The sequence below is a fragment of the Oncorhynchus mykiss genome, chromosome 3 (genome assembly GCF_057628025.1).
Source record: "Oncorhynchus mykiss isolate SJ-2025 chromosome 3, ASM5762802v1, whole genome shotgun sequence".
Lineage (NCBI taxonomy): Eukaryota > Metazoa > Chordata > Actinopteri > Salmoniformes > Salmonidae > Oncorhynchus > Oncorhynchus mykiss.
The window spans coordinates 94,664,934-94,692,743 of record NC_143024.1 but is presented as its reverse complement, the minus strand read 5'-3'; the positions used below and the strand labels follow the sequence as shown (position 1 = coordinate 94,692,743).

The 27,810-nt window shown below is 42.0% G+C and overlaps 1 protein-coding gene across 10 annotated transcripts in view; it reads right to left on the bottom strand.

Annotated features, from left to right (window-relative positions):
- Positions 1–27,810, bottom strand: part of pard3bb (par-3 family cell polarity regulator beta b) — a 539,900-nt gene that overhangs the window by 312,301 nt on the left and 199,789 nt on the right. For all 10 annotated transcript variants that reach the window (XM_090230480.1, XM_090230482.1, XM_090230481.1 and 7 more), the window contains 2 exons: positions 20,072–20,189; positions 2,138–2,563 (listed from right to left, as the gene is read on the bottom strand). In XM_090230480.1, the coding sequence (XP_090086606.1) occupies positions 2,138–2,563; positions 20,072–20,189 (544 nt within the window). The remainder of the gene's footprint in view (positions 1–2,137; positions 2,564–20,071; positions 20,190–27,810) is intronic.

Sequence of the window (27,810 nt, the reverse complement as noted above, 5' to 3'; positions counted from 1 at the left end):
GTTGTTTGGGCTAAATTATAGGTGGACTATGTACAGGTGCAGCAATCTGTGAGCTGCTCTGACAGTTGGTGCTTAAAGCTAGTGAGGGAGATAAGTGTTTCCAGTTTCAGAGATTTTTGTAGTTCGTTCCAGTCATAGGCAGCAGAGAACTGGAAGGAGAGGCGGCCAAAGAAAGAATTGGTTTTGGGGGTGACTAGAGAGATATACCTGATGGAGCGTGTGCTACAGGTGGGAGATGCTAAGGTGACCAGCGAGCTGAGATAAGGGGGACTTTACCTAGCAGGGTCTTGTAGATGACATGGAGCCAGTGGGTTTGGCGACGAGTATGAAGCGAGGGCCAGCCAACGAGAGCGTACAGGTCGCAATGGTGGGTTGTATATGGGGCTTTGGTGACAAAACGGATTGCACTGTGATAGACTGCATCCAATTTGTTGAGTAGGGTATTGGAGGCTATTTTGTAAATGACATCGCCGAAGTCAAGGATCGGTAGGATGGTCAGTTTTACGAGGGTATGTTTGGCAGCATGAGTGAAGGATGCTTTGTTGCGAAATAGGAAGCCAATTCTAGATTTAACTTTGGATTGGAGATGTTTGATATGGGTCTGGAAGGAGAGTTTACAGTCTAACCAGACACCTAAGTATTTGTAGTTGTCCACGTATTCTAAGTCAGAGCCGTCCAGAGTAGTGATGTTGGACAGGCGGGTAGGTACAGGTAGCGATCGGTTGAAGAGCATGCATTTAGTTTTACTTGTATTTAAGAGCAATTGGAGGCCACGGAAGGAGAGTTGTATGGCATTGAAGCTTGCCTGGAGGGTTGTTAACACAGTGTCCAAAGAAGGGCCAGAAGTATACAGAATGGTGTCGTCTGCGTAGAGGTGGATCAGAGACTCACCAGCAGCAAGAGCGACCTCATTGATGTATACAGAGAAGAGAGTCGGTCCAAGAATTGAACCCTGTGGCACCCCCATAGAGACTGCCAGAGGTCCGGACAGCAGACCCTCCGATTTGACACACTGAACTCTATCAGAGAAGTAGTTGGTGAACCAGGCGAGGCAATCATTTGAGAAACCAAGGCTGTTGAGTCTGCCGATGAGGATGTGGTGATTGACAGAGTCGAAAGCCTTGGCCAGATCAATGAATACGGCTGCACAGTAATGTTTCTTATCGATGGCGGTTAAGATATCGTTTAGGACCTTGAGCGTGGCTGAGGTGCACCCATGACCAGCTCTGAAAGATATACTGTATACCAGCAGTATATACCAGGGGGATATGGAGAAAGATATACTGAATACCAGGGGTAGACACCAGGGGGATACAGAGAAAGATATATTGTATACCAGGGGGATATGGAGAAAGATATACTGTATACCAGGGGGATACGGAGAAAGATATACTGCAAACCAGGGGGATATGGAGAAAGATATACTGTATACAAGGGGTATATACCAGGGGGATATGGAGAAAGATATACTGTATACTAGGGGGATATACCAGGGGGATATGGAGAAAGATATACTGCATACTAGGGGGATATACCAGGGGGATATGGAGAAAGATATACTGTATACCAGCAGTATATACCAGGGGGATATGGAGAAAGATATAATGTATACCAGGGGGATATGGAGAAAGATATACTGTATACCAGGGGGATATACCAGGGGGATATGGAGAAAGATATACTGTATACTAGGGGTATATACCAGGGGGATATGGAGAAAGATATACTGTATACTAGGGGGATATGGAGAAAGATATACTGTATACCAGGGGGATATACCAGGGGGATATGGAGAAAGATATACTGTATACTAGGGGGATATACCAGGGGGATATGGAGAAAGATATACTGTATACCAGGGGGATATGGAGAAAGATATACTGTATACTAGGGGGATATACCAGGGGGATACGGAGAAAGATATACTGTATACTAGGGGGATATGGAGAAAGATATACTGTATACCAGGGGGATATACCAGGGGGATATGGATAAAGATATACTGTATACTAGGGGGATATAGCAGGGGGATATGGAGAATAAAAAGCAGTGGAACTGGCTTCCAGATGCACAGTTGAGTTTGAGGACTTTACGACATGGGAGAAGTGTGAACCAGAGTTTTAAGTATATGTCTTACCCAGGTCCATGCTCTTGGAGGTCTTGGAGGTCTTGGTGTGGTGGAACTGAAACTGGGCCAGCTGTGGTCCAGGGATGGGCCTGGTGGAGCTATCCCCTGGGGCTGGTCCAGGGATGGGCTTGGTGGAGCTATCCCCTGGGGCTGGTCCAGGGATGGGCCTGGTGGAGCTATCCCCTGGGGCTGGTCCAGGGATGGGCCTAGTGGAGCTATCCCCTGGGGCTGGTCCAGGGATGGGCCTAGTGGAGCTATCCCCTGGGGCTGGTCCAGGGATGGGCCTGGTGGAGCTATCCCCTGGGGCTGGTCCAGGGATGGGCCTGGTGGAGCTATCCCCTGGGGCTAGACTCAGGGCTTCCTGACGGGGAGATATAAGAGTCAGCTCCTCGTCATCATCCTCTTCACCAACGTGGGCGGAACTTCCATTAAAGACTGGAGAGGAGGAGAGAGACCACAGAGCAACCGTCGGAAACATTATATGGAAAGTCGCCATTAAAATCGGTTGTTATTTCAGGACTGACGGGTGTATTTCTGGTGAAAACGGAATAGCATTCTGCACGGTTTTAATCTGGGCTGAGAGACTGTTGTGTACTAGGGTCAATGGCAGAACTGAAGAGTTCAGGTGGTTCTGTGGAAAGAGATATTGGTTTGGTTATCAGCTTTACTGTAGCAATGCATTTCAACATCTCTATATTTAATTTACATTTTTTTTTTGTCGTCATTTTAGCAGGACACTCTTATCCTGAGTGACTTACAATCAGACGTTTACATCATTCACAACGCAGAGTCACGGATTTATAGAATTTACTCTGAACCACACTTTAAAAACCTGACTGTGTGTGTGTGTGTGTGTGTGTGTGTGTGTGTGTGTGTGTGTGTGTGTGTGTGTGTGTGTGTGTGTGTGTGTGTGTGTGCGTGCGTGCGTGCGTGCGTGCGTGCGTCTGTGCGTGCGTGCGTGTGTGTGTCTGTGTGTGAATGTGATAGTGAGACCACAGAGTTTCTAAACCCAGAGGCTCAACATCACAAGACTTCCAGGAATGCTTGGGCAGCAGACCAAACCGACCAGGCCAGAGTTTGGGGTTTCAGAAGTCAACGAGAGAAAAGTGAAAAATAAAAAAATTCTCACTTAGTTGTTTATTTTCTCTAAATCTAAAGACACAACCTAAAGTTGTTTAAAAGATTCAAAACCAATGTTTTAAATAGTTAATAAACTATCAACCTCGTCACAATGACACCTTTTCATTTTTGCCCCCCCACCCCCCCAAAATAAACCCCTGTTATAGCGAAGAAGCACGTTAGCAGTTCGACACGAGACGACCGTGAGACCCGCTGACGTGTTTCTGCACATGAGACCAGCTAGCCAACGTCACCATGACATCACCTACAAGGCGTGATCGGGGGTTTATATCGGAGAATTCTAGGCATCTTCACACTTTGCAATCTTTAGTGAGACTGTGTGCAAATGTGTGTTTTAATATGCACGCCATATCATCTGTGTATATTAACAAATGTACAGAGTAGATATGTACAAAGTAGATATGTACAGAGTAGATATGTACAGTAGATATGTACAGTAGTTATGTACAGAGTAGATATGTAGAGTAGATATGTACAGTAGATATGTACAGAGTAGATATGTATAGTAGATATGTACAGTAGATATGTACAGAGTAGATATGTACAGTAGATATGTACAGTAGATATGTACAGAGTAGATATGTATAGTAGATATGTACAGTAGATATGTACAGAGTAGATATGTACAGAGTAGATATGTACAGTAGATATGTACAGTAGTTATGTACAGAGTAGATATGTATGGTATATATGTACAGTAGATATGTACAGAGTAGATATGTACAGTAGATATGAACAGAGTAGATATGTACAGTAGATATGTACAGAGTAGTTATGTACAGAGTAGATATGTACAGTAGATATGTACAGTAGATATGTACAGTAGATATGTACAGTAGATATGTACAGAGTAGATATGTACAGTAGATATGAACAGAGTAGATATGTACAGTAGATATGTACAGAGTAGTTATGTACAGAGTAGATATGTACATAGTAGATATGTACAGTAGATATGTACAGAGTAGTTATGTACAGAGTAGATATGTACAGAGTAGATATGTACAGTAGATATGTACAGAGTAGTTATGTACAGAGTAGATATGTACAGAGTAGATATGTACAGTAGATATGTACAGAGTAGTTATGTACAGTAGATATGTACAGAGTAGTTATGTACAGTAGTTATGTACAGAGTAGATATGTACAGTAGATATGTACAGAGTAGTTATGTACAGTAGATATGTACATAGTAGATATGTACAGTAGATATGTACAGAGTAGATATGTACAGTAGATATGTACAGAGTAGTTATGTACAGAGTAGATATGTACAGAGTAGATATGTACAGAGTAGTTATGTACAGTAGATATGTACAGAGTAGTTATGTACAGTAGATATGTACAGAGTAGTTATGTACAGTAGTTATGTACAGAGTAGATATGTACAGAGTAGTTATGTACAGTAGATATGTACAGAGTAGATATGTACAGTAGATATGTACAGAGTAGTTATGTACAGTAGATATGTACAGAGTAGTTATGTACAGTAGATATGTACATAGTAGTTATGTACAGTAGATATGTACAGAGTAGATATGTACAGTAGATATGTACAGAGTAGATATGTACAGTAGATATGTACATAGTAGATATGTACAGTAGATATGTACAGAGTAGATATGTACAGTAGATATGTACAGTGTATATGTATAGTAGATATGTACAGAGTAGATATGTATAGTAGATATGTACAGTAGATATGTACAGAGTAGATATGTACAGTAGATATGTACAGTGTATATGTACAGTAGATATGTACAGTGTATATGTATAGTAGATATGTACAGAGTAGTTATGTACAGAGTAGATATGTACAGTAGATATGTACAGTAGATATGTACAGAGTAGATATGTACAGTAGATATGTACAGAGTAGATATGTTCAGTAGATATGTACAGAGTAGATATGTACAGAGTAGATATGTACAGTAGATATGTACAGAGTAGATATGTACAGTAGATATGTACAGAGTAGATATATACACTAGATATGTACAGAATAGTTATGTACAGTAGATATGTCCAGTAGATATGTAGAGAGTAGATATGTACAGAGTAGATATGTACAGTAGATATGTACAGAGTAGATATGTATAGTAGATATGTACAGTAGATATGTACAGAGTAGATATGTACAGTAGATATGTACAGTTTATATGTATAGTAGATATGTACAGAGTAGATATGTATAGTAGATATGTACAGTAGATATGTACAGAGTAGATATGTACAGTAGATATGTACAGTGTATATGTATAGTAGATATGTACAGAGTAGTTATGTACAGAGTAGATATGTACAGTAGATATGTACCGAGTAGTTATGTACAGTAGATATGTACAGTAGATATGTACAGAGTAGATATGTATAGTAGATATGTACAGTAGATATGTACAGAGTAGATATGTACAGTAGATATGTACAGAGTAGATATATACAGTAGATATGTACAGAATAGTTATGTACAGTAGATATGTCCAGTAGATATGTAGAGAGTAGATATGTACAGAGTAGATATGTACAGTAGATATGTACAGAGTAGATATGTATAGTAGATATGTACAGTAGATATGTACAGAGTAGATATGTACAGTAGATATGTACAGTAGATATGTACAGTAGATATGTACAGAGTAGATATGTATAGTAGATATGTACAGTAGATATGTACAGAGTAGATATGTACAGTAGATATGTACAGTAGATATGTACAGAGTAGATATGTACAGAGTAGATATGTATGGTATATATGTACAGTAGATATGTACAGAGTAGATATGTACAGTAGATATGTACATAGTAGATATGTACAGTAGATATGTACAGAGTAGATATGTACAGTAGATATGTACAGTAGATATGTACATAGTAGATATGTACAGTAGATATGTACAGAGTAGATATGTACAGTAGATATGTACATAGTAGATATGTACAGTAGATATGTACAGAGTAGATATGTACAGTAGATATGTACAGTGTATATGTATAGTAGATATGTACAGAGTAGATATGTATAGTAGATATGTACAGTAGATATGTACAGAGTAGATATGTACAGTAGATATGTACAGTGTATATGTACAGTAGATATGTACAGTGTATATGTATAGTAGATATGTACAGAGTAGTTATGTACAGAGTAGATATGTACAGTAGATATGTACAGAGTAGTTATGTACAGAGTAGATATGTACAGTAGATATGTACAGAGTAGATATGTATAGTAGATATGTACAGAGTAGTTATGTACAGAGTAGATATGTACAGTAGATATGTACAGAGTAGTTATGTACAGTAGATATGTACAGAGTAGATATGTACAGAGTAGATATGTTCAGTAGATATGTACAGAGTAGATATGTATAGTAGATATGTACAGAGTAGATATGTATAGTAGATATGTACAGTAGATATGTACAGAGTAGATATGTTCAGTAGATATGTACAGAGTAGATATGTATAGTAGATATGTTCAGAATAGTTATGTACAGTAGATATGTACAGTAGATATGTACAGAGTAGTTATGTCCAGTAGATATGTAGAGAGTAGATATGTACAGAGTAGATATGTACAGTAGATATGTACAGAGTAGATATGTATAGTAGATATGTACAGTAGATATGTACAGAGTAGATATGTACAGTAGATATGTACAGTGTATATGTATAGTAGATATGTACAGAGTAGATATGTATAGTAGATATGTACAGTAGATATGTACAGAGTAGATATGTACAGTAGATATGTACAGTGTATATGTATAGTAGATATGTACAGAGTAGTTATGTACAGAGTAGATATGTACAGTAGATATGTACAGTAGATATGTACAGTGTATATTTATAGTAGATATGTACAGAGTAGATATGTATAGTAGATATGTACAGAGTAGATATGTACAGTAGATATGTACAGTGTATATGTATAGTAGATATGTACAGAGTAGATATGTATAGTAGATATGTACAGTAGATATGTACAGAGTAGATATGTACAGTAGATATGTACAGTGTATATGTACAGTAGATATGTACAGTGTATATGTATAGTAGATATGTACAGAGTAGTTATGTACAGAGTAGATATGTACAGTAGATATGTACAGAGTAGTTATGTACAGAGTAGATATGTACAGTAGATATGTACAGAGTAGATATGTACAGAGTAGATATGTTCAGTAGATATGTACAGAGTAGATATGTACAGTAGATATGTACAGTAGATATGTACAGAGTAGATATGTACAGTAGATATGTACAGAGTAGATATGTACAGTAGATATGTACAGAGTAGATATATACAGTAGATATGTACAGAATAGTTATGTACAGTAGATATGTCCAGTAGATATGTAGAGAGTAGATATGTACAGAGTAGATATGTACAGTAGATATGTACAGAGTAGATATGTATAGTAGATATGTACAGTAGATATGTACAGAGTAGATATGTACAGTAGATATGTACAGTAGATATGTACAGAGTAGATATGTATGGTATATATGTACAGTAGATATGTACAGAGTAGATATGTACAGTAGATATGTACAGAGTAGTTATGTACAGAGTAGATATGTACAGAGTAGATATGTACAGTAGATATGTACAGAGTAGTTATGTACAGAGTAGATATGTACAGAGTAGATATGTACAGAGTAGATATGTACAGTAGATATGTACAGTAGATATGTACAGAGTAGATATGTACAGAGTAGATATGTACAGTAGATATGTACAGAGTAGTTATGTACAGTAGATATGTACAGAGTAGATATGTACAGTAGATATGTACAGAGTAGTTATGTACAGAGTAGATATGTACAGAGTAGATATGTACAGAGTAGATATGTACAGTAGATATGTACAGTAGATATGTACAGAGTAGATATGTACAGAGTAGATATGTACAGTAGATATGTACAGAGTAGTTATGTACAGTAGATATGTACAGAGTAGTTATGTACAGTAGATATGTACAGAGTAGATATGTACAGTAGATATGTACAGAGTAGATATGTACAGTAGATATGTACAGAGTAGATATGTACAGTAGATATGTCCAGTAGATATGTAGAAATAATGAATTATTTCACCTTTACTTCTTTCATCACATTCCCAGTGGGTCAGAAGTTTACATACACTCAATTAGTATTTGGAAGCATTGCCTGTAAATTGTTTAACTTGGGTCAAATGTTTCAGGTAGCCTTCCACAAGCTTCCCACAATAAGTTGGGTGAATTTTGGCCAATTCCTCCTGACAGAGCTGGTGTAACTGAGTCAGGTTTGTGGGCCTCCTTGCTCGCGCACGCTTTTTCAGTTCTGCCCACAAATGTTCTGTAGGATTAAGGTCAGGGCTTTGTGATGGCCACTCCAATACCTTGACTTTGTTGTCCTTAAGCCGTTTTGCCACAACTTTGGAAGTATTCTTGGGGTCATTGTCCATTAGGTAAGACCTATTTGCGACCAAACTTTAACTTCCTGACTTCCACACAACCCAACACAATGATAAAATAAAATAGATATTGGTGCTTTATCTTTTCAACATACTTTAAATATTTAAATGTTTTAGTTGTTTAAGTTGAAAGTGTTTTTCCATCCCCAAAAATTTATTTCAAATTAATTTATTTTAACACTGTTTGGCGGCCCGAAAATAAAACTTAGGTGGCCCACCCTGGGATTACAATGGTAGAAAAATCACTGTGTGTGTGTGTGTGTGTGAGTGTGTGTGTGTGTGTGTGTGTGTCCAGGATGGTAGGTATTGAACATGGGTTTCTGTCTATTTGATGGAGGAGCTGCATGAGGCTCAGTAAGAGATGGAATCCCCAACGACACATTGATACAGCACACAGCACAAACACTCATCATTCATTATCACACACACACACACACACACACACACACACACACACACACACACACACACGCATCATTCATTATCACGCACACACAGCACCAACACTCATCATTCATTATCACACACACACACACACACACACACACACACACACACACACACACACACACACACACACAGCACCAACACTCATCATTCATTATCACACACACACACACAGCACCAACACTCATCATTCATTATCACACACACACACACACTGAGCGGTGAGGGTGTTGAGCGGTGTGTGTGTTCATGGTATGATGCATCTCTCTTTCTCTCTCTCTCTCTCTCTCTCTCTCTCTCTCTCTCTCTCTCTCTCACAGAGTCTCTCTCAATTCAATTCAAGGGGCTTTATTGGCATGGGAAACATGTGTTAACATTGCCAAAGCAAGTGAGGTAGATAATATACAAAAGTTAAATAAACTATAAAAATGAACAGTAAACATTACACATACAGAAATTTCAAAACAATAAAGACATTACAAATGTCATATATAAATATATATATATATATATATATACATACATACATACATACAGTGCCTTGTGAAAGTATTCGGCCCCCTTGAACTTTGCGACCTTTTGCCACATTTCAGACTTCAAACATGGTAATCTGGCGGTAAACTGGTGGTATTGCTAGCTCTGGTGGTATTGCTAGCTCTGGTGGTAATCTGGTAGTGTTGCTAGCTCTGGTGGTAATCTGGTGGTAATCTTTTGGTATTGCTAGCTCTGGTGGTAATATGGTAGTGTTGCAAGCTCTGGTGGTAATCTGATGGTAATCTGGTGGTAATGTGGTGGTATTGCTAGCTCTGGTGGTAATATGGTAGTGTTGCTAGCTCTGGTAGTAATCTGGTAGTATTGCTAGCTCTGGTGGTAATCTGGCGGTAAACTGGTGGTATTGCTAACTCTGGTGGTAATATGGTGGTAATCTTTTGGTATTGCTAGCTCTGGTGGTAATCTGGTAGTGTTGCTAGCTCTGGTGGTAATCTGATGGTAATCTGATGGTAATCTGGTGGTATTGCTAGCTCTGGTGGTAATCTGGTAGTGTTGCTAGCTCTGGTGGTAATCTGGAGGTAATCTGGTAGTATTGTTAGCTCTGGTGGTAATGTGATAGTGTTGCTAGCTCTGGTGGTAATCTGGTGGTATTGTTAGCTCTGGGGGTAATCTGGTAGCGTTGGGTGGTAATCTGGTGGTAATCTGGTGGTATTGTTAGCTCTGGTGGTAATCTGGTAGTGTTGCTAGCTCTGGTGGTAATCTGATGGTAATCTGGTGGTATTGTTAGCTCTGGTGGTAATCTGGTAGTGTTGCAAGCTCTGGTGGTAATCTGGTGGTATTGTTAGCTCTGGTGGTAATCTGGTAGTGTTGCTAGCTCTGGTGGTAATCTGATGGTAATTTGGTCGTATTGTTAGCTCTGGTGGTAATCTGATGGTAATATGGTGGTATTGTTAGCTCTGGTGGTAATCTGGTGGTAATCTGGTGGTATTGTTAGCTCTGGTGGTAATCTGGCGGTATTGTTAGCTCTGGTGGTAATCTGGTAGTGTTGGGTGGTAATCTGGTGGTAATCTGGTAGTATTGCTAGCTCTGGTGGTAATCTGGTAGTGTTGCTAGCTCTGGTGGTAATCTGGTGGTAATCTGGTAGTATTGTTAGCTCTGGTGGTAATCTGATAGTGTTGCTAGCTCTGGTGGTAATCTGGTGGTATTGTTAGCTCTGGTGGTAATCTGGTAGTGTTGGGTGGTAATCTGGTGGTAATCTGTTGGTATTGTTAGCTCTGGTGGTAATCTGGTAGTGCTGCTAGCTCTGGTGGTAATCTGGTGGTAATCGGGTGGTAATGTTAGCTCTGGTGGTAATCTGGTAGTGTTGCTAGCTCTGGTGGTAATCTGGTGGTATTGTTAGCTCTGGTGGTAATCTGGTAGCGTTGGGTGGTAATCTGGTGGTATTGTTAGCTCTGGTGGTAATCTGGTAGTGTTGCTAGCTCTGGTGGTAATCTGATGGTAATCTGGTGGTATTGTTAGCTCTGGTGGTAATCTGGTAGTGTTGCTAGCTCTGGTGGTAATCTGGTGGTATTGTTAGCTCTGGTGGTAATCTGGTAGTGTTGCTAGCTCTGGTGGTAATCTGATGGTAATCTGGTCGTATTGTTAGCTCTGGTGGTAATCTGATGGTAATCTGGTGGTATTGTTAGCTCTGGTGGTAATCTGATGGTAATCTGGTGGTATTGTTAGCTCTGGTGGTAATCTGGTGGTAATCTGGTAGTATTGTTAGCTCTGGTGGTAATCTGATAGTGTTGCTAGCTCTGGTGGTAATCTGGTGGTATTGTTAGCTCTGGTGGTAATCTGGTAGTGTTGGGTGGTAATCTGGTGGTAATATGTTGGTATTGTTAGCTCTGGTGGTAATCTGGTAGTGTTGCTAGCTCTGGTGGTAATCTGGTGGTAATCGGGTGGTAATCTGGTAGTATTGTTAGCTTGTTAATCATAATAGAGCTATAAGCACAGTCAAAATCCTAGAGGAAAACCTGGTTCAGTCTGCTTTCCAACAGACATAAATCCTAGAGGGAAATCTGGTTCAGTCTGCTTTCCAACAGACATAAATCCTAGAGGAAAACCTGGTTCAGTCTGCTTTCCAACAGACACTGGGAGAAAGAGGACTAAATGAAGTTCAGAATGTTTCTGTAGAACACTGTGGACTATAAAGAGGACTAAATGAAGTTCAGAATGTTTCTGTAGAGCACCGTGGACTATAAAGAGGACTAAATGAAGTTCAGAATGTTTCTGTAGAGCACCGTGGACTATAAAGAGGACTAAATGAAGTTCAGAATGTTTCTGTAGAACACTGTGGACTATAAAGAGGACTAAATGAAGTTCAGAAGGTTTCTGTAGAGCACCGTGGACTATAAAGAGGACTAAATGAAGTTCAGAATGTTTCTGTAGAGCACCGTGGACTATAAAGAGGACAAAATGAAGTTCAGAATGTTCCGTGGTTCAGTACACATCCATGCTATGACTGAAACCCTTGAAGGACATCGATGTGTTTCAGCTCCCCGTCTTCCCAGTAAATACGCATCACCGCCGCCACACAGCCGACTGGAACAACTGATCATCGTTGATGGCATAACTGTTACGAGATAAGAGGATGTTTAAGCCTCCATGGGGGAACCACACTCGCGGTAGTGAAGCTAAGTAGTAAATAAGACGCTGGTGATGGGTTAATTGCTCTGTGCGTTAAAGCAGGGATATTAATCATATCCTCGCTCTGCAAACACTCTAGCAGACACATATGGATGTGATGGTGTGTGGAACGGGTGGAAGGTGAGAGAAAGAAAGAGAGAAATAAATAGTGAGAGAGAGAGATAGAGAGAGAGAGACAGAGGCAAAGAGAGAGAGAGAGAGATACAGAGAGAGAGACAGAGGCAAAGAGAGAGAGAGAGAGAGCGATACAGAGAGAGAGAGAGAGGCAAAGAGAGAGAGAGAGAGACAGAGGCAAAGAGAGAGAGAAAGAGAGAGAGAGATACAGAGAGAGAGAGATTCAGAGAGAGAGACCTGGCTCTCAAGAGAAGACAGGCTATGTGCACACTGCCCACAAAATGAGGTGGAAACTGAGCTGCACTTCCTAACCTCCTGCCCAATGTATGACCATATTAGAGAGACATATTTCACTCAGATTACACAGATCCACAAAGACTTCTAAAACAAATCCAATTTTGAAAAACTCCCATATCTACTGGGTGAAATTCCACAGTGTGACATCACAGCAGCAAGATGTGTGACCTGTTGCCACAAGAAAAGGTCAACCAGTGAAGAACAAACACCATCGTAAATACAACCCATATTTATGCTTATTTATTTTCCCTTGTGTTCTTTAACCATTTGTACATTGTTACAACACTGTATATATATATATATATATATATATATATATACAGTGCCTTGCGAAAGTATTCGGCCCCCTTGAACTTTGCGACCTTTTGCCACATTTCAGGCTTCAAACATAAAGATATAAAACTGTATTTTTTTGTGAAGAATCAACAACAAGTGGGACACAATCATGAAGTGGAACGACATTTATTGGATATTTCAAACTTTTTTAACAAATCAAAAACTGAAAAATTGGGCGTGCAAAATTATTCAGCCCCCTTAAGTTAATACTTTGTAGCGCCACCTTTTGCTGCGATTACAGCTGTAAGTCGCTTGGGGTATGTCTCTATCAGTTTTGCACATCGAGAGACTGAAATTTTTTCCCATTCCTCCTTGCAAAACAGCTCGAGCTCAGTGAGGTTGGATGGAGAGCATTTGTGAACAGCAGTTTTCAGTTCTTTCCACAGATTCTCGATTGGATTCAGGTCTGGACTTTGAATAACAAAATTATTCAGCCCCTTTACTGTCAGTGCAGCAAACTCTCTCCAGAAGTTCAGTGAGGATCTCTGAATGATCCAATGTTGACCTAAATGACTAATGATGATAAATACAATCCACCTGTGTGTAATCAAGTCTCCGTATAAATGCACCTGCACTGTGATAGTCTCAGAGGTCCGTCAAAAGCGCAGAGAGCATCATGAAGAACAAGGAACACACCAGGCAGGTCCGAGATACTGTTGTGAAGAAGTTTAAAGCCGGATTTGGATACAAAACGATTTCACGATTTAGTCCTCTTTATAGTCCACGGTGCTCTACAGAAACATTCTGAACTTCATTTAGTCCTCTTTATAGTCCACGGTGCTCTACAGAAACATTCTGAACTTCATTTAGTCCTCTTTATAGTCCACGGTGCTCTACAGAAACCTTCTGAACTTCATTTAGTCCTCTTTATAGTCCACGGTGTTCTACAGAAACATTCTGAACTTCATTTAGTCCTCTTTATAGTCCACGGTGCTCTACAGAAACCTTCTGAACTTCATTTAGTCCTCTTTATAGTCCACGGTGTTCTACAGAAACATTCTGAACTTCATTTAGTCCTCTTTATAGTCCACGGTGCTCTACAGAAACCTTCTGAACTTCATTTAGTCCTCTTTATAGTCCACGGTGTTCTACAGAAACATTCTGAACTTCATTTAGTCCACGGTGTTCTACAGGAACATTCTGAACTTCATTTAGTCCTCTTTATAGTCCACGGTGCTCTACAGAAACCTTCTGAACTTCATTTAGTCCTCTTTATAGTCCACGGTGTTCTACAGAAACATTCTGAACTTCATTTAGTCCTCTTTATAGTCCACGGTGCTCTACAGAAACCTTCTGAACTTCATTTAGTCCTCTTTATAGTCCAAGGTGTTCTACAGAAACATTTTGAACTTCATTTAGTCCTCTTTATAGTCCACGGTGCTCTACAGAAACATTCAATCATACAGTGCCTTCATAAAGTATTCATCATCTTTGGCAGCGATAACAGCTGTGAGTCTTTTGGGGTAAGTCTCTCTCTCTCTCTCTGTCTCTCTCTCTCTCTCTGTCTCTCTCTCTGTCTCTCTCTCTGTCTCTCTCCCTCTCTCTCTCTCTCTCCCTCTCTATCTCTCACTCCCTCTCTCTCTCCCTCTCTCTCTCTCTCCCTCTCTGTCTCTCTCCCTCTCTCTCTCTATCTCTCTCCCTCTCTCTCTCTCATTTTTTCTCTCCCTCTCTCTCTCCCTCCCTCCCTATCTCTCTCTCTCTCTCTCTCTCTCTGTCTCTCTCTCTCTCTCTCTCATTTTCCCTCTCTCTCTCACCATCTCTCTTTCTCACTATGTATTTCTCTCTTTCTTTCTCTCACCTTCCACACACCATCACATTCATATGCGTCTGCTAGAGTGTTTGCAGAGCGGCACAGAAAAGAGGATTAATATTAATACCACTGCTTTAACGCACACTTGGATTGTACAATATTTGATCATCGCTAGACAGCCATTTTCAAGTCTTTCCATAGATCTGCATGTGAAAACTGTAACTAGCCCACTCAGGAACATTCACTGTCTTCTTGGTAAGCATCTCCAGTGTAGATTTGGCCTTGTGTTTTAGGTTGTTGTCCTGCTGAAAGATGAATTCATCTCCCAGTGTCTGTTGGAAAGCAGACTGAACCAGGTTTTCCTCTAGGATTTTGACTGTGCTTATAGCTCTATTATGGTTATTTTTATAGAGAGAAAAACGACTCATAGTTCTTGCCGATGACGAGCATACCCATAACATGATGCAGCCACCACTAAACTTAAACATGAAGTGGTACTCAGTGATGTGTTGGATTTGCCCCAAACATAACACTTTGTATTCAGCTGAAAAGGTTATTTAGTGCCTTATTGCAAACACGATGCACATTTTGGAATATTGTTTCTTCTGTACAGACTTCCTGCTTTTCACTCTGTCATTTAGGTTAGTATTATGGAGTAACTACAGTGTTGTTGATCCATCCTCAGTTTTCTCCTATCACAGCCATTAAACTCATAATCATTGGCCTCATGGTGGTTTCCAGTGGTTTCCTTCCTCTCCGGCAACTGAGTTAGGAAGGACACTATCTTTGTAGTGACTGGGTGTATTGATACACAATCAAAAGTGTAATTAATAACTTTATAATGCTCAAAGGGATATTCAGTGTTATTATAGTTTTTTTTTTACCCATCTACCAATTGGTGTTCTTCTTTGAGAGGCATTGGAAAACCTCCTTGGTCTGTGTTGTTGAATCTATGCTTGAAATTCACTACTCGACTGAGGGACCTTAAAGACAACGTACGGGAAACAGATATGGGATAATCATTCAAAAACCATGTCAACCTCTTTTATGGCACACAGATTGAGGCCATACACGTTATGTGACTTATTTAGGCTTGCCATAACAAAGGGGATGAATACGTATTGACTCAAGACATTTCATTTTTAAAATGTTTATTAATTTGTATTTAAAAAAATCTAATTGGACATTGTGGGGTATTGTGTGTGAATCAGTGAATCTCAAATTAATCCATTTTAAATTCAAATGTGGATAAAGTTCAGGGCTGTGAAAACGGTCTAAAACCACTCTAGATGGGCCAATGACAGAGTGTGGCTTTAAATCCAGAACCAACAATACCACCAGTTTAATGCCAGATTACCACCAGAGCTAACAATACCACCAGATTACCACCAGATTACCACCAGAGCTAACAATACCACCAGATTACCACCAGATTACCACCAGAGCTAACAATACCACCAGATTACCACCAGATTAACATCAGATTACCACCAGAGCTAACAATACCACCAGATTACCACCAGATTACCACCATAGCTAACAATACCATCAGATTACCACCAGAGCTAACAATACCACCAGATTACCACCAGATTACCACCATAGCTAACAATACCACCAGATTACCACCAGATTAACATCAGATTACCACCAGAGCTAACAATACCACCAGATTACCACCAGATTACCACCATAGCTAACAATACCACCAGATTACCACCAGAGCTAACAATACCACCAGATTACCATCAGATTACCACCAGAGCTAACAATACCAAAATATTACCACCAGAGTTAGCAACACTACCAGATTACCACAAGAGCTAACAATACCACCAGATTACCAGCAGAGCTAGCAATACTACCAGATTACCACCAGAGCTAGCAACATAACCAGATTACCAGCAGAGCTAGCAATACCACCAGATTACCACCAGAGGTAGCAACACTACCAGATTACTACCAGAGCTAGCAATACTACCAGATTACCATCAGATTACCAAAAGAGCTAGCAATACTACCAGATTACCACTTAACAATACCACCAGATTACCAGCAGAGCTAGCAAAACCCCCAGATTACCACCAGAGCTAGCAACACTACCAGATTACTACCAGAGCTAGCAATACTACCAGATTACCATCAGATTACCAAAAGAGCTAGCAATACTACCAGATTACTACCAAATTACCACCGGATTACCACCAGAGCTAGCAATACCACCAAATTCATTTTTGACTTGGTCAACCAGACTCAACTTGACTTGGCCAACCAGATTCAATTTGACATGGCCAACCAAATTCAAATTGACTTGGCCAACCAGATTCAATTTGACTTGGCCAACCAGATTCAATTTGACTTGGCCAACCAGATTCAATTTGACTTGGCCAACCAAATTCAATTTGACTTGGCCAACCAAATTCAAATTGACTTGGCCAACCAGATTCAATTTGACATGGCCAGCCAGATTCAATTTGACATGGCCAACCAGATTCAATTTGACTTGGCCAACCAGATTCAATTTGACTTGGCCAACCAAATTCAATTTGACTTGGCCAACCAAATTCAATTTGACTTGGCCAACCAGATTCAATTTGACTTGGCCAACCAAATTCAATTTGACTTGGCCAACCAGATTCAATTTGACTTGGCCAACCAGATTCAATTTGACTTGGCCAACCAAATTCAATTTGACTTGGCCAACCAAATTCAATTTGACTTGGCCAAACAGATTCAATTTGACTTGGCCAACCAGATTCAATTTGACTTGGCCAACCAGATTCAATTTGACTTGGCCAACCAGATTCAATTTGACTTGGCCAACCAGATTCATTTTGACATGGCCAACCAGATTCAATTTGACTTGGCCAACCAGATTCAATTTGACTTGGCCAACCAGATTCCATTTGACTTGGCCAACCAGATTCCATTTGACTTGGCCAACCAGATTCAATTTGACTTGGCCAACCAGATTCAATTTGACTTGGCCAACCAGATTCAATTTGACTTGGCCAACCAGATTCAATTTGACTTGGCCAACCAGATTCAATTTGACTTGGCCAACCAGATTCCATTTGACTTGGCCAACCAGATTACATTTGACTTGGCCAACCAGATTACATTTGACTTGGCCAACCAGATTCAATTTGACTTGGCCAACCAGATTCAATTTGACTTGGCCTACAAAAACAATAACAATGTCTAACACAAGCAGCCTTCCTTTGGTCGTTTGATCTTGAAATTAGGACATCTGGTTAACAGATATCATGTAAGATATCGTTAACTACTTGAATATATTATTCTACATATGCCTGTGTAAAAATGTGTTTAATTGTGACTTGGCTGACTGTGCTGCACCACCCTCTTGGTATTATGCATACTGAATGTGGACAACTACATTAGACACTCGGTATGTCTCAGATGGCACCCTATTCCCTACATAGTGCACTACTTTAGACCAGGGCCCCATGGGCCCTACTCAAAAAGTAGTGCACTATATAGAGAATAGGGTGCCATTTCAAAGAGGGACTAATGTTAAGTAGTCTAGCACACTACAATGTGTACGCTAATAACATGCCCTAGATACAATTCATTACATCAACATTAACGATTCCAAGGTCAGGACTGTTTATCCAAATCAAAACTAAAGTAAATACAGGCAGACCAAGACAGATATATATATACAGAGAGAGAGAGACAGAGAGACAGAGAGAGAGAGAGAGAGAGAGAGAGAGAGAGAGAGAGAGAGAGAGAGAGAGAGACAGAGAGAGAGAGAGAGATGGGAGATACAGAGAGAGAGACAGAGAGAGACAGAGAGAGAGAGAGAGAGAGAGAGAGAGAGAGATATACAGAGAGAGAGAGAGAGAGATGGGAGATACAGAGAGAGAGACAGAGAGAGACAGAGAGAGAGAGAGAGAGAGAGAGAGAGAGACATACAGAGACAGACAGAGAGACAGAGAGACAGAGAGAGAGACAGAGAGAGAGACAGAGACAGAGAGAGAGAGAGAGACAGGGACAGAGAGAGACAGACAGAGAGAGAGACAGACAGACAGAGAGAGAGAGAGAGAGAGAGACAGAGACAGAGACAGAGAGAGACAGACAGAGACAGAGACAGAGACAGACAGACATACAGAGAGAGAGAGAGAGAGAGACAGAGAGAGAGAGAGACAGAGAGAGACAGACAGAGAGAGGGACAGACAGAGAGAGAGACAGACAGAGACAGAGACAGAGACAGACAGACAGAGAGAGAGAGAGAGAGAGAGAGAGAGACAGAGAGAGAGAGAGACAGAGAGAGACAGACAGAGAGAGGGACAGACAGAGAGAGAGAGAGACAGACAGAGACAGAGACAGAGACAAAGACAGAGACAGAGCGATAATGTTTTGAACTGAATCTCCTCTAGTAAGGGAGAACCTCTCAAAGATTCTGCCTCTATTGAAGAGTTGTTGGGTCTGAGATAGAAAGAACTATAAAAAACATATATTATAATATCCAAGAATAAACATGATGTTGTGTTGTCTGGCTGGTTGGTGCTCTGAATAAACATGATGTTGTGTTGTCTGGCTGGTTGGTGCTCTGAATAAACATGATGTTGTGTTGTCTGGCTGGTTGGTGCTCTGAATAAACATGATGTTGTGTTGTCTGGCTGGTTGGTGCTCTGAATAAACATGATGTTGTGTTGTCTGGCTGGTTGGTGCTCTGAATAAACATGACGTTGTGTTGTCTGGCTGGTTGGTGCTCTGAATAAACATGTGAACTACTGCTAGGTAAAGTAGTTACTGTAGCTAGGTAAGGTAGCTAGGTAATGCAGCTTGGTAAAGGTAGCTAGGTAAAGGTAGCTAGGTATTGTAGCTAGGTATAGGTAGCTAGGTAAGGTAGCTAGGTAATGCAGCTTGGTAAAGGTAGCTAGGTAAAGGTAGCTAGGTATTGTAGCTAGGTATTGTAGCTAGGTAGGGTAGCTAGGTAAGGAAGCTAGGTAGTGTAGCTAGGTAAGGTAGCTAGGTATTGTAGCTATATAACTAATAACTAATGTAACCGTGAAAGACGAAGAAGAGGGATAAAATGCTGACAGTAGCACAGAGTCAGATATACATTAGACATCCTAACATGTACATGCTATGTGCTAGCATGCTAACCAGCACAGTGTCAGATATACAGTAGACATGCTAACATGTACATGCTATGTGATAGCACGCTAAGTAGCACAGGTATGTGCTAACTCACCATTAGATCTCTCATAGATAACGTTGTTGACCACAGGCAGCTGGGCTGAGGTGTTAGCTGATCTGGCTGGGCAACTGACAGAGGCATCAAAAGACTGGTTCGAAGGGACAAATGGATCCTATCAGAGAGAGGAATCACACCGTCACAATTAACATCATGATCATGGGATGGAGATAGAGACCAACAACGTTAGCAAAGCTTCACACCGTTTTTCAAATCAGGGTCATGAGAATGTGACATGACAGAAATATATATATGTTTTAAACTCTGCAGCAACAACATTAACAAAGACGGTGAGTTTTCTGACCAAACTAAGAGACCAGATACTGAACAGATCTATACAGGAAAAAAAATCCTAAACCGTTAAACCATTCTAAAATCCACCCCTTTCTTCCAGACTCAAAGGTCTGGACAAACAACTATTGTGTTATTGTGGTCACACGTTCACTGTCCTGTTCACTGAGATGGATCCTGTCCTGTTCACTGAGACGGGTCCTGTCCTGTTCACTGAGATGGGTCCTGTCCTGTTCACTGAGATGGGTCCTGTCCTGTTCACTGAGACGAGTCCTGTCCTGTTCACTGAGATGAGTCCTGTCCTGTTCACTGAGATGAGTCCTGTCCTGTTCACTGAGATGGGTCCTGTCCTGTTCACTGAGACGGGTCCTGTCCTGTTCACTGAGATGGGTCCTGTCCTGTTCACTGAGATGAGTCCTGTTCTGTTCACTGAGACGGGTCCTGTCCTGTTCACTGAGATGGGTTCTGTCCTGTTCACTGAGATGGGTCCTGTCCTGTTCACTGAGATGGGTCCTGTCCTGTTCACTGAGATGAGTCCTGTTCTGTTCACTGAGATGAGTCCTGTCCTGTTCACTGAGATGGGTCCTGTCCTGTTCACTGAGACGAGTCCTGTCCTGTTCACTGAGATGGGTTCTGTCCTGTTCACTGAGATGGGTTCTGTCCTGTTCACTGAGATGAGTCCTGTCCTGTTCACTGAGATGAGTCCTGTCCTGTTCACTGAGATGGGTCCTGTCCTGTTCACTGAGACGGGTCCTGTCCTGTTCACTGAGATGGGTCCTGTCCTGTTCACTGAGATGAGTCCTGTTCACTGAGACGGGTCCTGTCCTGTTCACTGAGATGAGTCCTGTTCTGTTCACTGAGATGGGTACTGTTCACTGAGATGACAACTCTACCCTACTGTACTGTTGACAACTAGAGGACACCTATACTGATGTTAACTAGAAGACAACTCTACCCTACTGTACTGATGTTAACTAGAGGACAACTCTACCATACTGTACTGATGTTAACTAGAGGACAACTCTACCCTACTGTACTGATCTTAACTAGAGGACAACTATACTGATGTTAACTAGAAGACAACTCTACCCTACTGTACTGATGTTAACTAGAGGACAACTCTACCCTACTGTACTGATGTTAACTAGAGGACAACTCTACCCTACTGTACTGATCTTAACTAGAGGACAACTATACTGATGTTAACTAGAAGACAACTCTACCCTACTGTACTGATCTTAACTAGAGGACAACTCTACCCTACTGTACTGATCTTAACTAGAGGACAACTCTACCATACTGTACTGATGTTAACTAGAGGACAACTCTACCCTACTGTACTGATCTTAACTAGAGGACAACTCCACCCTACTGTACTGATCTTAACTAGAGGACAACTATACGATGTTAACTAGAATGCAACTATAACCTACTGTACTGATCTTAACTAGAGGACAACTCTACCCTACTGTACTGATCTTAACTAGAGGACAACTCTACCCTACTGTACTGATGTTAACTAGAGGACAACTCTACCCTACTGTACTGATGTTAACTAGAGGACAACTCTACCCTACTGCACTGATGTTAACGAGAGGACAACTCTACCCTACTGTACTAATCTTAACTAGAGGACAACTCTACCCTACTGTACTGATCTTAACTAGAGGACAACTCTACCCTACTGTACTGATGTTAACTAGAGGACAACTCTACCCTACTGCACTGATGTTAACGAGAGGACAACTCTACCCTACTGTACTAATCTTAACTAGAGGACAACTCTACCCTACTGTACTGATCTTAACTAGAGGACAACTCTACCCTACTGTACTGATGTTAACTAGAGGACAACTCTACCCTACTGTACTGATGTTAACTAGAGGACAACTCTACCCTACTGTACTGATGTTAACTAGAGGACAACTCTACCCTACTGTACTGATGTTAACTAGAGGACAACTCTACCCTACTGCACTGATGTTAACGAGAGGACAACTCTACCCTACTGTACTAATCTTAACTAGAGGACAACTCTACCCTACTGTACTGATCTTAACTAGAGGACAACTCTACCCTACTGTACTGATCTTAACTAGAGGACAACTCTACCCTACTGCACTGATGTTAACGAGAGGACAACTCTACCCTACTGTACTAATCTTAACTAGAGGACAACTCTACCCTACTGTACTGATCTTAACTAGAGGACAACTCTACCCTACTGTACTGATGTTAACTAGAGGACAACTCTACCCTACTGTACTGATGTTAACTAGAGGACAACTCTACCCTACTGTACTGATGTTAACTAGAGGACAACTCTACCCTACTGTACTGATGTTAACTAGAGGACAACTCTACCCTACTGTACTGATGTTAACTAGAGGACAACTCTACCCTACTGTACTGATCTTAACTAGAGGACAACTCTACCCTACTGTACTGATGTTAACAAGAGGACAACTCTACCCTACTGTACTGATCTTAACTAGAGGACAACTCTACCCTACTGTACTGATGTTAACTAGAGGACAACTCTACCCTACTGTACTGATGTTAACTAGAGGACAACTCTACCCTACTGTACTGATGTTAACTAGAGGACAACTCTACCCTACTGTACTGATCTTAACTAGAGGACAACTCTACTCTACTGTACTGATGTTAACTAGAGGACAACTCTACCCTACTGTACTTATGTTAACTAGAGGACAACTCTACCCTACTGTACTGATGTTAACTAGAGGACAACTCTACCCTACTGTACTGATGTTAACTAGAGGACAACTCTACCCTACTGTACTGATGTTAACTAGAGGACAACTCTACCCTACTGTACTGATGTTAACTAGAGGACAACTCTACCCTACTGTACTGATGTTAACTAGAGGACAACTCTACTCTACTGTACTGATGTTAACTAGAGGACAACTCTACTCTACTGTACTGATGTTAACTAGAGGACAACTCTACCCTACTGTACTGATGTTAACTAGAGGACAACTCTACCCTACTGTACTGATGTTAACTAGAGGACAACTCTACCCTACTGTACTGATGTTAACTAGAGGACAACTCTAGCCTACTGTACTGATGTTAACTAGAGGACAACTCTACCCTACTGTACTGATGTTAACTAGAGGACAACTCTACCCTACTGTACTGATGTTAACTAGAGGACAACTCTACCCTACTGCACTGATGTTAACGAGAGGACAACTATACTGATGTTAACTAGAGGACAACTCTACCCTACTGTACTGATCTTAACTAGAGGACAACTCTACCCTACTGTAATGATGTTAACTAGAGGAATCTTACTCGGCACATGCAAAAAACGTGAAATACTTATGAATCCTCCAAAACAATACAGTTAAAACGTATTAGTTTAAAGAACAATAATAACACAAGAGTCAGTGCAGATAGAGTCAGTGCAGATAGATTCAGTGCAGATAGAGTCAGTGCAGATAGAGTCAGTGCAGATAGAGTCAGTGCAGATAGAGTCAGTGCAGATAGAGTCAGTGTAGATAGAGTCAGTGCAGATAGAGTCAGTGCAGATAGAGTCAGTGCAGATAGAGTCAGTGCAGATAGAGTCAGTGCAGATAGAGTCAGTGCAGATAGAGTCAGTGTAGATAGAGTCAGTGCAGATAGAGTCAGTGTAGATAGAGTCAGTGTAGATATAGTCAGTGCAGATAGAGTCAGTGTAGATAGAGTCAGTGCAGATAGAGTCAGTGTAGATAGAGTCAGTGTAGATAGAGTCAGTGCAGATAGAGTCAGTGCAGATAGAGTCAGTGTAGATAGAGTCAGTGCAGATAGAGTCAGTGCAGATAGAGTCAGTGCAGATAGAGTCAGTGCAGATAGAGTCAGTGCCGATAGAGTCAGTGCAGATAGAGTCAGTGTAGATAGAGTCAGTGCAGATAGAGTCAGTGTAGATAGAGTCAGTGTAGATATAGTCAGTGCAGATAGAGTCAGTGTAGATAGAGTCAGTGCAGATAGAGTCAGTGCAGATAGAGTCAGTGCAGATAGAGTCAGTGCAGATATAGTCAGTGCAGATAGAGTCAGTGTAGATAGAGTCAGTGCAGATAGAGTCAGTGTAGATAGAGTCAGTGTAGATAGAGTCAGTGCAGATAGAGTCAGTTCAGATAGAGTCAGTGTAGATAGAGTCAGTGTAGATAGAGTCAGTGTAGATAGAGTCAGTGTAGATAGAGTCAGTGTAGATAGAGTCAGTGCAGATTCACGCCTGTCTGATTCACGCCTGTCTGATTCACGCCTGTCTGATTCACGCCTGTCTGATTCACGTCTGTCTGGGTCACGCCTGTCTGATTCACGCCTGTCTGATTCACGCCCGTCTCAGTGGACTAAACCATTATTGAGGCCTATCTCAGTGTTGTTATCCTGAGAGGGAGACTCAGTGTTGTTTTCCTGAGAGAGACTCAGTGTTGTTTTCTGAGAGAGAGACTCAGAGTTGTATTCCTGAGAGAGAGAGAGAGAGAGAGAGAGAGAGAGACTCAGTGTTGTATTCCTGAGAGAGACTCAGTGTTGTTTTCTGAGAGAGAGACTCAGAGTTGTATTCCTGAGAGAGAGAGAGACCTCTGTATGTGTAATGTTTACTGTTAATTTTTGTTGTTTTTCACTTTATATTTTCACTTTGTATGTTGTCTACCTCACTTGCTTTGGCAATGTTAACACATGTTTCCCATGCCAATAAAGCCCTTGAATTGAATTGAATTGAATTGAGAGAGAGAGAGAGAGAGAGAGAGAGACTCAGAGTTGTTTTCCTGAGAGAGAGAGAGAGAGAGAGAGAGAGAGAGAGAGAGAGAGACTCAGTTGTATTCCTGAGAGACTCAGTGTTGTATTCCTGAGAGAGACTCAGTGTTGTATTACTGAGAGACTCAGAGTTGTATTCCTGAGAGAGACTAAGTGTTGTATTTCTGAGAGAGACTCAGAGTTGTATTCCTGAGACTCAGAGTTGTATTCCTGAGAGAGAGACTCAGTGTTGTATTCCTGAGAGAGACTCAGTGTTGTATTCCTGAGAGAGACTCAGTGTTGTATTCCTGAGAGAGACTCAGTGTTGTATTCCTGAGAGACTCAGTGTTGTATTCCTGAGAGAGACTCAGTGCTGTATTCCTGAGAGAGACTCAGTGTTGTATTCCTGAGAGAGACTCCGAGTTGTATTCCTGAGAGAGACTCAGTGTTGTATTCCTGAGAGACTAGTCAGACGGAGAAACAATAGGTGAGGAGAGAAAGCTGCTTTGGTTTGGCCTCGCTCCCTTCTGTCTCTCCTCTCCTCCCACCACCAGCCTCAGGCTTCAAAGACTTGGTGACACCAGAAGGACCATGGAACAAGTGACAGACTCTCTCTAATTGTATTGATACACAGCAGAGGAAACAATAAAAGGATGAGAGGAGAGTACAGAGAGAGAGAGAGAGAGAGAGAGACTGAGGAGGAGAGCAGAGGGATTATGTTTCCCACGGCCCCATCGGGCCTGCAGCCTTCAGTCAGAGCACCACACTACAGTATACTCTCTGTCTGTCTCTGCATCGGGCCTGCAGCCTTCAGTCAGAGCACCACACTACAGTATCCTCTCTGTCTGTCTCTGCATCGGGCCTGCAGCCTTCAGTCAGAGCACCACACTACAGTATCCTCTCTGTCTGTCTCTGCATTGGGCCTGCAGCCTTCAGTCAGAGCACCACACTACAGTATCCTCTCTGTCTGTCTCTGCATCGGGCCTGCAGCCTTCAGTCAGAGCACCACACTACAGTATCCTCTCTGTCTGTCTCTGCATCGGGCCTGCAGCCTTCAGTCAGAGCACCACACTACAGTATCCTCTCTGTCTGTCTCTGCATCGGGCCTGCAGCCTTCAGTCAGAGCACCACACTACAGTATCCTCTCTGTCTGTCTCTGCATCGGGCCTGCAGCCTTCAGTCAGAGCACCACACTACAGTATCCTCTCTGTCTGTCTCTGCATCGGGCCTGCAGCCTTCAGTCAGAGCACCACACTACAGTATCCTCTCTGTCTGTCTCTGCATCGGGCCTGCAGCCTTCAGTCAGAGCACCACACTACAGTATCCTCTCTGTCTGTCTCTGCATCGGGCCTGCAGCCTTCAGTCAGAGCACCACACTACAGTATCCTCTCTGTCTGTCTCTGCATCGGGCCTGCAGCCTTCAGTCAGAGCACCACACTACAGTATCCTCTCTGTCTGTCTCTGCATCGGGCCTGCAGCCTTCAGTCAGAGCACCACACTACAGTATCCTGTCTGTCTGTCTCTGCATCGGGCCTGCAGCCTTCAGTCAGAGCACCACACTACAGTATCCTCTCTGTCTGTCTCTGCATCGGGCCTGCAGCCTTCAGTCAGAGCACCACACTACAGTATCCTCTCTGTCTGTCTCTGCATCGGGCCTGCAGCCTTCAGTCAGAGCACCACACTACAGTATCCTCTCTGTCTGTCTCTGCATCGGGCCTGCATCCTTCAGTCAGAGCACCACACTACAGTATCCTCTCTGTCTGTCTCTGCATCGGGCCTGCAGCCTTCAGTCAGAGCACCACACTACAGTATCCTCTCTGTCTGTCTGTCTCTGCATCGGGCCTGCAGCCTTCAGTCAGAGCACCACACTACAGTATCCTCTCTGTCTGCCTCTGCATCGGGCCTGCAGCCTTCAGTCAGAGCACCACACTACAGTATCCTCTCTGTCTGTCTCTGCATCGGGCCTGCAGCCTTCAGTCAGAGCACCACACTACAGTATCCTGTCTGTCTGTCTCTGCATCGGGCCTGCAGCCTTCAGTCAGAGCACCACACTACAGTATCCTGTCTGTCTGTCTCTGCATCGGGCCTGCAGCCTTCAGTCAGAGCACCACACTACAGTATCCTGTCTGTCTGTCTCTGCATCGGGCCTGCAGCCTTCAGTCAGAGCACCACACTACAGTATCCTCTCTGTCTGTCTCTGCATCGGGCCTGCAGCCTTCAGTCAGAGCACCACACTACAGTATACTCTCTGTCTGTCTCTGCATCGGGCCTGCAGCCTTCAGTCAGAGCACCACACTACAGTATCCTCTCTGTCTGTCTCTGCATCGGGCCTGCAGCCTTCAGTCAGAGCACCACACTACAGTATCCTCTCTGTCTGTCTCTGCATCGGGCCTGCAGCCTTCAGTCAGAGCACCACACTACAGTATCCTCTCTGTCTGTCTCTGCATCGGGCCTGCAGCCTTCAGTCAGAGCACCACACTACAGTATCCTCTCTGTCTGTCTCTGCATCGGGCCTGCAGCCTTCAGTCAGAGCACCACACTACAGTATCCTCTCTGTCTGTCTCTGCATCGGGCCTGCAGCCTTCAGTCAGAGCACCACACTACAGTATCCTCTCTGTCTGTCTCTGCATCGGGCCTGCAGCCTTCAGTCAGAGCACCACACTACAGTATCCTCTCTGTCTGTCTCTGCATCGGGC